Here is a 13,914-nt window from a genome sequence, read left to right as displayed (position 1 = left end):
TGTATACAAGAGAGGGGCTATCAATGGCTATTAGTCATGATGCCTATGTATTAGCTCCAGTACTGGAGGCAGTATGCCCCTGTGTGCCAGAAGCTGAGGAACACCACCAGGAGGGCGCTCTTTCACTCCTGCCTACTTGTGGGCTTCCTACTGGCATCTGGTTGGCCAGTGTGTGAACAGGCTGCTGGACTAGATGGGCCTTTGGTCTGATCCAGCAGGGCTCTTCTTCTGTTTTCAGTAGGGAGACCAGATGCGAAGGAGGACAGGGCTCCTGTGCCTTTAATAGCCCAGTAAAAGAGGGAGTTCAGCTTGTTCAGCTTCTTTTAGCCCATACGTGATAAGCTGCACCTGTCAAAAAACAACAACACCCCCTCTTCATTGCAGCTATTGAAAAAACGCAGGCATCCTAGCTTCCTCCAGGACTTAATTCAATGCATGTTAAAACAGAAGAAAGTACTACACCTTCCAGCATCCCCCAGCCAGCATTGGTTGAGGGCTGCTGGGGTTTGTAGGCCTTTTTTCTGTCTAAACACGCACAGGATTGCCCCCTTAGTCAGCTGCTTTGCTCATCTCTCTTCCATATTATGCCACTTTTTAAAAAAGACTATTTTTAAAAGAAGCCACTCAACTGTTAACAACAGGGTCAAAGAAACATACGACGGTGGAGAGTAGAAATCCATCTCTAATGGCGCTGCTTTGTTCTCTCCGTTGCAGTGTGCAAACGAAGCGAAGTTGCTGATATCATCTTCGTAGTGCATGGATCAGACGACATTACGGAGCTGCAGTTCAAGGGTATGCAGTGGCTCATGGAAGCTATTGTCAATGACTCGGTGGTGGGAAGAGACAACGTTCAGTTCGGGGCCATCGTCTACAGCACCACTCCCAAAGAGCAATTCCCACTGAATATGTATTCCGCGAAGTCGCAAGTCAGGGAAGCCATCTCTAAGCTCACGCCTTTGCAAGGGTTCACCTTCACAGCGAGAGCTTTGGATTTTGCAAGGGAGCGGTTTGGCGCAACTTACAGTGGCCGAGCATCACTTCTCGGTGTCAGGCGGATGATTGTGCTTATCACTGATGAGCGAACTACGCCGACAGACAGACCCAATCTTCCAGCAGCAGTAGAGGCTTTGGAACAAGAAGATATCCATGTCATTGCTGTTGGGATGGATGACGCCAGTAGCGCAGAACTGGAAGAAATTGCCGGTGACAATGGAAGGTGGTTTTTTGCTCCAAGTTACAATGCGCTGGAAAGTTTACATAAAAACATTACTCATGTTATATGCGACGGAACAGAGAGAGGTAACTGGAACCCTTGAAACGGGCTTTGCTTATGTACACTCTTAATTTATTCTTTATGTCCATGACACTTGTTTGTAATACATGTCTGAACCTACTTCTGGGTTTGGGGAGTGAGCCTCTCAGAAATAACAGATGGAGGGATATAGCCTATGCTAGGGAACTTCTTTCCTCTGCAGCCCCTCGCTGAATTCCTATTGTCCATTTGGTAGAGGTGGCTCAGAAAATTAGCACCTTAGCCATATGAAGAGAAGCTGGCATGCATAACTTAGCCTGGACTAGATAGTGGCGTGCCCCTATAAGGAGCTGGGAAGGGAAAACAGAGCCCAGGCTTCTGGACTTAACCCAGAAAAAGAATTTATTAAAAGGCAATACAAGATAGAAGGCTATCCCATAATGGAATGGAGGAAGCATGGGAGGAACAGTGACCCTGGGTCATTCTTAAAAAGCACTCTTTTTTACCCTGAGTGTCATCAGACGAGAGTTTTATTGCACGCACACTACTGCCCACTTACGGATGTTTGCGCATCCTTTAAACGTCTGCGCTCCATCACACCAGTGATTTATCACACCCTCGCCATGCCTGGTATATGTTTTTGTAGTGTGGAACTCATCTGTTTTCCTTTACTTAGATAATGTACAACTGCACATCTCCAGTTCATAAAAATAGAAAACTGCTGGAGATGCACAGCTGTGCATTATCAAAGTAAAGGAAAACAGATCCTCCCCAAATGCAAACAGGTAGAATTTCACATTGGTGGACTATCAGGAGAATGATTTGAGGTGGGAAATTAAATCCCCCCCCCTAAAAATCAAGGCATGAACGGATCCGATTCAAACTTGGCATGGCTAAAGCCCTCCTTGGGAGCTATTGCCGTGTCTAGTTTTATCTCTATCTTTAAAAATTATGCAGATGTAAGCATTTTGGTTAACCACATATGTTAATATCAAAGCTACCCCTCACCCCACTCAGCCTCTTCCAAATATGGAGAAGTTCAATTCACACACACACACCATTGATGCCTGAAAAACTGTTGGATAATTTCAGATACATTAGAAGCTCCAATTGGGCACAGAAATTGCCCAGTTTAAGGCTGCCATACTATTGTATTTGCCCAGAAATATATATATATATATATATATATATATATATATATATATATATATATATATGAGAGAGAGAGAGAGAGAGAGAGAGAGAGAACTTAGGGTGCAGGGAAGGAGAACTTAGGGTGCAGGGAAGGAGAACTTAGGGTGCAGGGTGGAAGATTTCTCTGGCATAGTAATGATACAGGCAAAAAGATAAATGAGTTGAAATCATGCAAAAATGCACAAATGTGAAAGTGCCCAGCGCTAGACTCAGTAAGGAAACGCGGACTTAAAGCGGGGGGGGGGGGAGTTGGTGTGATGGAGCTTGACGTCGTCCACCTCCCACATGCCTCCCACTCCTTCCGCTCATTTTTCCATTGGAAAATAGACCCCTCTTAATCCATTTTGTTTTCAAAAATGGTATGTGCTGCCGTTTCCTGCTGTGTGCAGGAAAAGCGGCACAATATCAACGGCCCCTGAATGGGCCACATGGTCATTGCTGCTTCCCCTTTCTCTCCCCTTGTAAAGAGATTGTTGCTATTGTGGGACAGCAGCAGGAGGCCATAGCAACGGTAGGGAAACGTGAAAATCCACCCGTCTGATGTCGCTCCTTGTTTTCCCTTCAAACAGGAAAAGTTGCTGTTTCACTAAGGTGCAGAGGTGGGGGAAAGCCAAATAAATTTTCCGCTACATCAGCAAAAGGATATGAGGTGGTCCTGTGGAAAAGGAATCCCTAAGGGCATTAGCCACATCTCCTGGTTCACTATTACAACTCACCTGATGTAATGCCACATTAGCATGGGGCATAGAACTCCCTGGAAGCCATACAGCTGCTTAAACATATAAAATTGCTTACACCAAGTCAGACCATTGTTCCATCTAGCCCAGTATTGCTTACTCTGACTGGCAGTGCTCTCCAGACTCTCAGGCTGTGCTATCCAGCTGTGCTACCTAAGAGCTCAGTTTCTGAGCATGGAGACAAGGAAATGTGTGGAGAAAACCACACCAGCTATGTGGGGGCAGAGAGTGCAGTTTTTGGGCTCTGAGGTCGGAGCCCTGGTTCTGACCTCAGAATCCAGAAACCAAAAAAATCCATTCTGCTCAGCGTCTGTCTAGGGCATATAGGATTGCTCCCAATGTGTTTAGAGGCCAGGCATACGTTCCTATCTTAATGAATGAACTTGTCCCTCACAAGCAAAGTGGATGTTTCTCGTTGCAGTTTGTAGCACTCAAGCGGCAGACCTTGTGTTTCTGATCGATGGCTCTGGAAGCATATTGGAACGTAATTTTGCTCTTATGAAGACATTCATGAAGGAAATTGTAGATGGCTTCATCGTCGCTCAGGACAAAGTCCGAATCGGGGTGGCCCAGTTCAGCAGAGAACCCCAGAAAGAATTTTATCTCAATCAATTCTACACTGATGTTGCCGTAAAGGGAGCGATTGACAACATAATCAAGTTAAGAGCCAGCACCTTCACGGGCGAGGCTTTGAGGTTTGTCAAGAGCTTTTTTGAGCCTGCAAATGGGAGTCGTAAGAACGAAGGGGTGCTGCAGTCTTTAATTGTCATCACCGATGGGAAGTCCAATGACACGGTGAATGAGGCAGCTATTGCTCTAAGGAAAGATGGGATTCTCATCTTTGCAATAGGAATAGGGACTCTAAACAACTTTGAGCTTCTTCAAATTGCTGGCGATTCTAGTAGAGTGTACGTGGTAAAGAACTTTGAAGTGTTGCAAACTATTAAAAAGAAGATTGTCAGAGAGATCTGTGATGTTCAGGATCCACCCAGCCGGGGTAAGTCTCAGCAGTTTTTCAAAAAATCTATGCATATTTTTTAAAATCTCTATATAGATATATTTTTTTAAAAAACTATTTTTTTAAAAAAAAAATCTCATAGAAATGTCACCCATCATTTATAGGAGTGAAGTGATTATAAGGGTGATATACCAGCATTTGTTTATTTTATTTTTTAAAAAAAACTCACCTGGAATACTGTTCAAGAAGTATATTGGGGCATGTCTACACCATAGGGTGTAGAGGGAGAGGGGAGGATCATGGACTTACCAGCTTCCGCAATCCTCCCTGGGCATCTTGACGGCTGCGCGACATCCTGGAAGGACGTCGCGGCCGCCATTTTTTTTCACAGAAGAGAAGAAGGAGTGCACTTGCGCTCCTCCACAAAACAAAGGTAAAAACAACAACCCCAACCCTGCTCCCCACCCCTGATGGGCTCACAGGCTACCGCCGTGCAGCTCCATGCCCATTTCAAGAGCCCTGCTACTCGTGGGGAGGATGCAATGACCCGCAGTGGCCACATGGCCCACACGCCACAGGATGGTCCCAGAACTGCAGAAAAATTGAGTTTTCCATAGTTCCTGATATCCCAGGGAAAGTCCCTGGTCATCCTGCATTGCCTTCAGGATCCTCTGTGTGTCATTTGGATGCACAGGGATGATCCAGGGACTACACCAGGATATAGGGCTGGTCTAGACATGCTCTTGGTAAGCCAGAAGGATAAAAGGGTTGAATATCTAGAAATGAATCCAAGGGCGGATCCACACATCGTACCGAGACCTCTTCTAAGCGACCCCAGTGCGACCCCAAACCGATCGTCTAGCTTACCTTTGGAAGAGACGAAGAAGAGGCGTCCTTGCCGCCGCCGCTCTTCTTCGTCTCTTCCAAAGGTAAGCTAGACGATCGGTTTGGGGTCGCACTGGGGTTGCTTAGAAGCGGTCTCGGTACGACGTGTGGCTCCACCCTAGGAGGAAACAGTGGAGGAATATGTTCAGCACAGAGAACAGAAGATTATGTTTACCTATATGACTGCAAGAAGGAAAAGGGGGAACAATCGATTGTTGTACCTGATAGAATATGAAGCACTGGAATTAAATCAGAGGGCAAAGATTTAGGCTAAACTTTGGGTGAAAGCTCCAAAATGTTAGAAACAGTTCAGCAATGGAATGAACCACCTAGGATGGTCATTGGCATTTTCTGGGAAGCTTACAAGAAAAGTTAGACAAGATACTTTTGGGAATGCTTGAGGTCCAAGGGATTGGACTCGATTTATTAGGTCCCTTCTGATTCTATGATCAGCAGGGATCTAATACTTTGGAACAGGATCAGACCCACGAGGGATAAGTCGTTAAATAAGCTACACATCCCAGAACAGGCGAGGAGCAACGTCTAGGCAGGGCAGGGCATTGTCAAGTCAAACCCACAGGATTGTGCCAGTCCAAAACATCTAACCAGAAGGACCTATTAATAATCTCAAATCAGACAAGTCAAAATCCAGACAAAGCAGTCCAAGGAGAGCAGGAAAGGAAGCAAGGAATAACACAAAACAAAGACTATTGTTGACTAGCCAGCCAGGAGGGTCTTAGGAACATAGGAAGCTGCCTTATACTGAGTCAGACCCTTGGTCCATCCAGCTCAATATTGTCAACACTAACTGGCAGTGGCTCTCCAGGTCTTCAGGCAGGATCCTTTCTTAACCCATCCGAAGATAGTGGGGACTGAGACCTTCTACCACCGAGCTATGGTGCCTCTTCCTAAATCTTTATGTGTGATTGCTGGGAGGCATGGAAGCACATGAGTCCAAAAGTTGGGTCCAGATGCAGAATATATCAGCTGCACTGAACTGCTTCATTAAAACAGGTTGGCAAATAAGAAGCTAGCATCTTGCAGTGAAAAGGGGGGAAACCAGCCTGGGGGGGGGGATCTACACTACTGCTTTTAAAGCGCTTTAAAGCACTTTGAAAACGTTTTGAAACCTGTATATGCAGTGTGTCCTGGGCCCCAACAGTTGTCAAAACTGTTATAAAGCGCTTTAAAGCAGTAGTGTAGATCCCCCCCAAGTTCCTACAGATTTTGGATCACAAAGATGGTATCTTTGCCTGCCCCCTTTCAGTTCCAAATGAACATGCTTCACAATCTTTATAAGTTGCTTCTGACCTGCCTGGGTGGTTCGCATCTACTGACGGTGTATCCTTTGCCCTTTCTGCAATGCATGTCAAAACTCTGAGATTCTTGGCATGCATGCATGTACAAATCCCATTCTGACATTACGAAGTTACACATGGGGGTGACTTTTGAAGCACTTTCTGTGAGTGAAATCCATGGTGTCGGGAGCAGATGTAGCCTTGAATTCCCTGTTTGAAAGGCAACTTGACAAACTGCGCTTTCACTGTACTGTTTCTGAAAATAATGACTTCGCCAAACAGGCCAAGTGAGGAAAGTATAGGGAAGGGAGACGCTATGCAAGACCTTGGTAAAACAGATTTGGATCTGGCAGGAGTTGCTTTGACAGCTGCAATGTTTTTTAGATTAGGGATCTTTACCACCCGCTAACCTGGATGCCATTAGCCATGATAAATACAGTCTGTTGCAAGCAAAAATTACTGAGGCACATGTACAGCCCAGCTGTTTGCCAAAAAAAGAAAAGAAGTACAGCCAGAAGCAGGAAAGTCTAACTGTACTGGGAACTAATAAAAACGTGTTAATAGCGAGTTGCAAAATGATACAGCAGCACCTCCTAGTGTCTGGTCTCTGGAGTCTGCTATGAGAACAGATTATTCAAAGCACCTTAACTTCTGAACATCAGGGAAGACGGGAGGCAAAGATCACCTCTGCTACTCCTCCCGCCCTGCTGGCTTGAGCCCAGGAGAGCCCAGGAAACTCAGAAGTTTCCAAGTTCAGAGGCTTTCAAGCAGCGAGGGCACAGTCGATAGGAGCGTGCCCTTAGTTTTTTAATCTGTAGTTTTGTTTTTAAATTAGTGATTAGATAAAGGAAAATATAATTTTTTACTCATATCCTGACCTCTCCGGTCTCCTCCCCAACCCACCCACCACAAGGCCCCCTTTCCTCCTCCTCTGGGGTTGGTTTCCCAACCCTGGAGGGGCCGTGGTCTAACCTCCATCTCCCCCCTTCTGAGGCTGGAGCCCTGCCTCCAACTTTCAGAGGCGTTTTTCAGGCCATCCTATGGTCCTTGGGATGCTTGCCCAGGGACCACAGGATTGCTCTCTAATTGGGTTGAACTTCTAAACAGTACAATATATATATGAACTTTTTAGGAAAGCCACAGCACACTCCCTTCCCCTGGCTCTACCCCCTTTCTCCCAACCACCAATCCATTTTTGTTTGTCCAGCTTTTGTGCCGTTTTCTCCCCATTCTAAAAGGTTGAAATCCCTCTCCCAAAGCTTAGTTATGGGCAGTAAGAGCTTTAAACTCAGATATGCCAGCATTGTTGGCTCTGCCTTTTTTGCCTTCAGCCCTGCCCACCACTAGGGTGACCCTATGGAATGGAGGACAGGGCTCCTGTATCTTTAACAGTTGCATAGAAAAGGGAATTTCAGCAGGTGTTATTTGCATGCATGTGGCACCTGGTGAAATTCTCTCACAGTTAAAGTTGCAGGAGCCCTGTCCTCTTGACCAGATACAAAAGAGGACATTGCTCTTGCAGCTTTAACTATTGTGATGAAGAGGGAATTTCACTAGGTGCTGCATGCCTACGAATGGCACCTATGGAAATTCCCTTTTCTACACAACTGTTAAAGATACAGGAGCCCTGTCCTCCTTTCAGTAGGGTCACCCTACCCACCACTGGAATGAGGCCCTCAAGATGTTCTCCAAAATTGAAGCTGGCCCTTGACCTGAAAGACCTCCTGCCCCTTGCACTATAGTGACTGATGCTGCGAAGCCAGTTTACATTAGCTGAATACCCAAGGTTGCTCTGATTTGCGATTCAGTTTTTCGAATTCTTAACTTGTTACTCTTACTCCCAGTGCTGATTTGAGATGGTCATAGTGACCACATGTTTCATACTTGCATGTTTCATCTTTGCTTCCTCCCCCACTCCTTTACAGACTGCAGCATAGATATTTCTGTAGGAGTTGATATTTCCAAGCGCACGAGGTCTCCATCTGCATTGCGTTTGAGGCAGAAAATGCAAATGTACTTGCCCTGGCTCATGCAGCAACTGGGCCCCATGATCAATATCAGTTGCATCGCCCAGTCTCCCGTTAACATCAGGTTCAGGTACCAAGTGTTCGCTGAAAATGGCCAGTCCTTGTTTGACTCTGACTTTGGAGAATATAATGACGAGATCATTCAGAAATTCTTGGCTGTGCAAACCACAGTGGACACTTACTTGAACATAGGTTTCCTGCAGTCCTTTTGGGATAGATCCTTCAGTCAGACCTCTGCCAAAGTGAAGGTAATTGCTTTTCTGTTGTTGTTGCTTTTGTATGGTGGGAAAAGGCATCAGATTGTGAGCCAGCTTCAATGGACTTTGAATCATTCCTTGCTTGCTTTCAGGCAAGCCAAATCACCATCTGAGGATTCATGTAGGAAAATATGTTTCCATAAAAAGGTTAAATAAGGCCTTGAGCCCGTCCTTTGAACAATAGCTCATGCAGCTGCTGAGGGGGACAGTGCTGCATTCCCATTGCTGAATGGCAATCAAGATGGACGATGGAGTTCCCTGTCCCATGCGGGAGGCTGCATAGCGGGGGGGGGGGGGGGGGCTGGGGTGATGTTGGCAAATCAGCCTACAATGAACCCAGCACGTGCAGCCCAGGATAACCCTTGCGGCCATTTTGGTTTCAATGAGCCACGTTACTCATTGCCTGCCATGCTCTCTAGTATGCAAATAAGGCCTCCTTGGCTTCATGTCGGTCAAGTGTTGTTGCTTATCAGCAACCTTCTCCACACACCTCTCCAAGCGCCACATAGTATGATGTGGTGTTGGCGAGGCTCTGGAGATGCACTAAACCTGGCTCAAAGCAGCTGTGAGTTTGTTCCTGATTAGCCTCTAGTCTGCTTAGGAATGCCCAGAGTCTCTACAGCACGGGTGGGTGACTCTGTGGCCCTCCAGTTGTTTTGGCCTTGTCTGTGCCTCCCCAGCGAGAGAGGCACCCAGCCATCTTCCATCATCTCCATTTAGACACTATGCTCAAGTAAGGGTTAGATGCAATACATTTAGTTTGAGTACTGCTAGTGACATCACTGAGGAGCAAGAAGCAATGGGGCAAGCAAAAGGTATGTTTGATTCCACACAGCACAGGAGACTGGAGTTTGAAGAGCAAGCATTATTGAACTTGGTCACAATGAATTTCCCTGAAGGAGGAACTACATTTGGTTCGAAATGCATTGGAATTGTTTATTTTTGTGGAATAAAACATCTCTTTTGTTTACCCCATTTTTGGGGTGTGTGTGCTTTTGGGCCTCCTTTGAGGGGTTTCCCATTTTGTTAGATTCTAGTTTCATTCTAGTCAACCCCCTCCCCCCAAAGTACTTCCTTTTCAAGGCAAGGGGTTCTGTCCCTCACTCCTGGCTGAGAATCTTCCTTTGGGGAATAAGGAGCTGGGAGCCTCCCCTTTTCTGGCTTCTCCACCTCCTGTTTATCCCACAGCCACTCTAAAGCCCAAAGCTTGTCATTGCCAGCTCTCCTTCTGGGCCCTGCAGGCTTGGTAAGTGAAGTTCAGCATGAGACCTCTGGGGCTGAGGAGAGTAGCTCTCTACATGTCGTATTGAAGGCGCTTGCGTGCGCCTCCAGTGCGCCATCAAAACGATGGTGTAGATGGAGAAAGAAGAGATGGAGAAAGAAGAGACGGAGGAAGAGGTGGCTGGGGAAGTGGCCGCGTCCTTGCCGCCGCCTCCCCGCCGGCCTCCTGCTGCCTGGGTAGGAGCCACCCGGGTCGGAGAGCTCGGCTTCCGCTTCCGCTGAGCTCTCCGACCTGGGTGGCTCTTACCCCGGAGGCGGCAAGGATGTGGCCGGTTCCCCAGCCTCCTCCTCCTCCTCCTCTTCCTCCTCCGTCTCTTCCTCCTCCGTCTACACCATCGTTTTGACGGCGCACTGGAGGCACACGCAAGCGCCTTCAGTACGACGTGTAGATTCCGTCAGAAGAAGTCCCCCTTCCTCTGTTTCCATAGTGACTGGCAAGAATGGCTCTTCTCTGCCTGTCCCTAATGGTTGCTCCCAACGTGGGTGACTCTTCTCTCAGATCTACCTTTCCCACTTCCTCTCCACTTACCTTTCTGTTCTTCTCTCCCAATAATAATAATAATAATAATAATAATAATAATAATAATAATAATAATATAATTTTATTCTACCCAATAGCCTAAGCTCTCCGGGCGTTTTACAACAATTCACAAGACAATAAAGTACAGCATAAAAATTTAAATGTCCAAAATTTAAAACAATTTAGACAGCTAAAAAATGGTTTCAATAAAATACTAGACCCGTTTAGATGACTGCCATAAATGCTTAAGCATATGCCATTAAATGCCTGGGAGTAGGGGGCAATCTTAACCTAGTGCTCCTCAGGCAGACCTCTGTGGGGAGCTCATTCCATAGTCGGGGGGGGCACCACTGAGAAGGCCCTCTCCCTTGTTGCCATCTTCCAAGCCTCTCTCATAGTATGTCTGGGTATGTTCAGGTTGGGAGAGACATTCCATTAGGTATTGTGGTCCTGAGCCATATAAGGCTTTATAGGTTAACATCAGCACCTTGAATTGGACTCAAACCATACAGCCAGCGCAATACTAGGCAGCTATCTCTCACTTGCCCCTCAGCCCAGCCTCATTTTCCTCCCAACTTGCCAACCCCTCCTGGCTCAGCTTTTCCCTTCCATTCCCTTTGCGCTATGCTACTGCTCTGCTTTTTCAACTCCATCTCATCCACACCCAGCCTGATAAACTGCAGCTGTTGCCCTCATATGAAGCTTTGAGGAGCTGGTGAATCCCAGCTGTGACCCTAGCCAGCATAGCCAATAGTGAGGGATGATGGAAAGTTTAGATTGAAAACATCTGGAGGACTGCAAGTGGTCCACTCCTGCTATATCGGCATGCTCTTGGTAATGCAAAAAGACCTCTAACAGTTGTAAATATTGAGGGACTATAGGGTTAGAACAACTTTTTTTCTTCTATGAAGTGGAATGTTGGATTAGAAAGTTCAACTATGTTCTAAGAAGTTTGAGTCTAGAAGATGTCTGCAAAACCTGTGACCTGCCAAGTCCAATGCAGCCATGTATGATGGCCCAGTAGGACTGCATATTACACTCATTATATGAAAAGCATCCCTGTTTAAGCCAGGCTCTGGCTGTGGAGAGGACTGAACACTTCCCTGGAATATTGCAGAGAAATCATAAAGCTGCTGCCTGTTGCTTGTCTATCATCTTGGTATATTGCTTTTCTATAAAATATTTTCAAAGCGATTCACAGAAATGACAGTCTAGGATAGTCAATTCTTTTATATTATCTTTCCTTTGTTTCCCCTATGGTTTAGGACTGGAAGGCACAGGAAAAGAATGAGCTACTAAGGGTTCATGTTTAGATAGGAAAAAAAGCCCTATGCTGCTAGTTGTAGGACTTTTTTTCTGTCTAAACAGACATAGGATTGCACCCAAAGAGAGAGAAGATAAGCGTAGATCAGGGGCGGATCCGCACATCGGCCCCAGAGCGCATTTATGCGACTCTAGGGCACCCCAGAAACGATAGTCTGTACTTGCCTGTAAAAAGAAACTAGGAAGAGACGGAGACGCTGCTGCCGCCGCTCAGCTCTCCCCGGCCCGCTCCTCAACTGGGACGGAGAGCTCGGTGGAAGAAGGTTGGGTGGACAGCGGAAGAAGCTCTCTACCCCCGCCTTCTTCAAAAACAGCTCTCCGAGCCGGCCGGGGAGAGCTGGGTGGTGGCAGCGGCAGCGTCGTCGTCTCTGTCTCTTCCTAGTTTCTTTTTACAGGAAAGTACAGACTATCGTTTCTGGGGTGCCCTAGAGTCACATAAATGCGCTCTGGGGCCGACGTGCGGATCCGCCAGTGGGTGACTTGTGTGGCCCTCCAGATGTCTTGGCCTACAACTCCCATCATCCCTCACCATTGGCTATGCTGGCTCAGGCTGATGGGATTTGTAAAGGCCATGGCTCATCTTCCAGTGGCATAGATAAAGATTGGGTGGAGAAAGACATCTAGCAGTGCTAAGATCCTCTTCAGCTTTCTCTGTTTGTCTCCATGAGACCATGCAGTACTCTCAGCAGTCAAATCCTAATTTAGACATGGCTCCTTTTCACATGATCAGTGTGATATGTCGCCAGGCTCTGCGTAGTTTAAGAAAGTGAAATATCACAAATCTGGCATGGTATTAGCCATTAACCTTCTGGTGTACCGTAAGTCCATATGTTTTATCTTAAACATGCCTTTTCTGCTAAGCTTAGCTGTATGTATGTATCCTGACTGTTATTGTTTTGTCACAGGTTCTCTTAGCATTTACCGATGGGCCAGATGATAGCATAGAAATGCTCAAAACAACAGTGGACACTCTTCGCAGGAAAGGTATATAGACATTGAAAAGCATATCTGCACCATGCTACTCAATTTGTATTTTGTTTACCTTCAGGGTAGACGGAGGAACAGAAGGAAGGATAACTGTATTGCTTTGAGCCTACTTTGTTTATTCCCATTATTCTCATAACCAAGCGGCATTACAGTTTTCAGGGGAGATATTTGATAGGTGCCAGCAATTTTGCATAGATTTCCAGGATGCAAATAGAATAGGGTGACCATATGAAAAAGGAGGGCAGGGCTCCTGTATCTTTAACAGTTGCATTGAAAAGGGAATTTTAGCAGGTGTCATTTGTATATATGGGGAACCTGTTGAAATTTCCTCTTCATCACAACAGTTAAAGCTGCAGGTGCCCTGCCCTCTTTTAAATCTGGTCACTAGTATAGCTCCTGCAGCTTTAACTGTTGTGATGAAGAGGGAATTTCACCAGGTTCTCCATATATACAAATGACACCTGCTGAAATTCCCTCTTCCATGCAACTGTTAAAGATACAGGAGCCCTGTCCTCCTTTTCATATGCTCACCCTACATATGACTGTGTGTGAGGTTTCTCTCTGGGGTTGTCTGGGGTCCAATGCAAACTACTTAACGTGTGCCGAGGCCTCTGTGGCAGGTGCTGCCGTGGCTGCTGCTGTGTGGCCTCTGTGACAGACCTGCAAGGTAAGGAGACCACGTGAACTTCTTGGGGACGGATCAGACTTGTATTAGGATTGTACAATCGTATGATTGTATTACAGCAGTGCTCTGAGATCCGCACTGGCTTCCAGTTTGTTTCTGGGCACAATTCAAAATGCTGGTATTAACTTTTAAAGCCTTAAATGGCCTGGGGCCAGGCTACCTGAAAGATTCTCTGCTTCCATATATACCTGCTAGGATCATCTTCACAGGCCTTCCTCCAGGTGCCCCCACCAAATGAGGTGAGGCAGATGGCTACTAAACAGAGGGCCTTGTCAGTGGTGGCATCTCATTTGTGAAATGCCATGCCTAGAGGGCGGAGGCTCATCTGGCACCTACTTTGTGGTCTTTTCAGTACCACGTGAAGATCTTTTTATTTTCCCTGGCTTATTAGTCCTTTAGTTTTGTTTTTAAAGTATTGTTTTTTTTTTTTTTTTACTGTTACATCACTGCTGGCCTTTACTCTGATACTCACTTTGGTTTGATGCTGTTTTGATATTTTAAAGGTTTTAT

The 13,914-nt window shown here is 46.2% G+C and overlaps 1 protein-coding gene across 1 annotated transcript in view; it reads left to right on the top strand.

Moving 5' to 3' along the window:
- LOC134413422 (collagen alpha-4(VI) chain-like) overlaps positions 1–13,914 on the top strand; it is an 80,271-nt gene that overhangs the window by 19,986 nt on the left and 46,371 nt on the right. The window contains exons 8-11 of the mRNA XM_063147598.1: positions 715–1,299; positions 3,605–4,180; positions 8,250–8,599; positions 12,638–12,716. Of these exons, the coding sequence (XP_063003668.1) occupies positions 715–1,299; positions 3,605–4,180; positions 8,250–8,599; positions 12,638–12,716 (1,590 nt within the window). The remainder of the gene's footprint in view (positions 1–714; positions 1,300–3,604; positions 4,181–8,249; positions 8,600–12,637; positions 12,717–13,914) is intronic.

The sequence above is a fragment of the Elgaria multicarinata genome, chromosome 1 (assembly GCF_023053635.1).
Source record: "Elgaria multicarinata webbii isolate HBS135686 ecotype San Diego chromosome 1, rElgMul1.1.pri, whole genome shotgun sequence".
Taxonomy (NCBI): Eukaryota; Metazoa; Chordata; class Lepidosauria; order Squamata; family Anguidae; genus Elgaria; species Elgaria multicarinata.
This window is presented reverse-complemented; position numbering and strand designations above follow the sequence as displayed.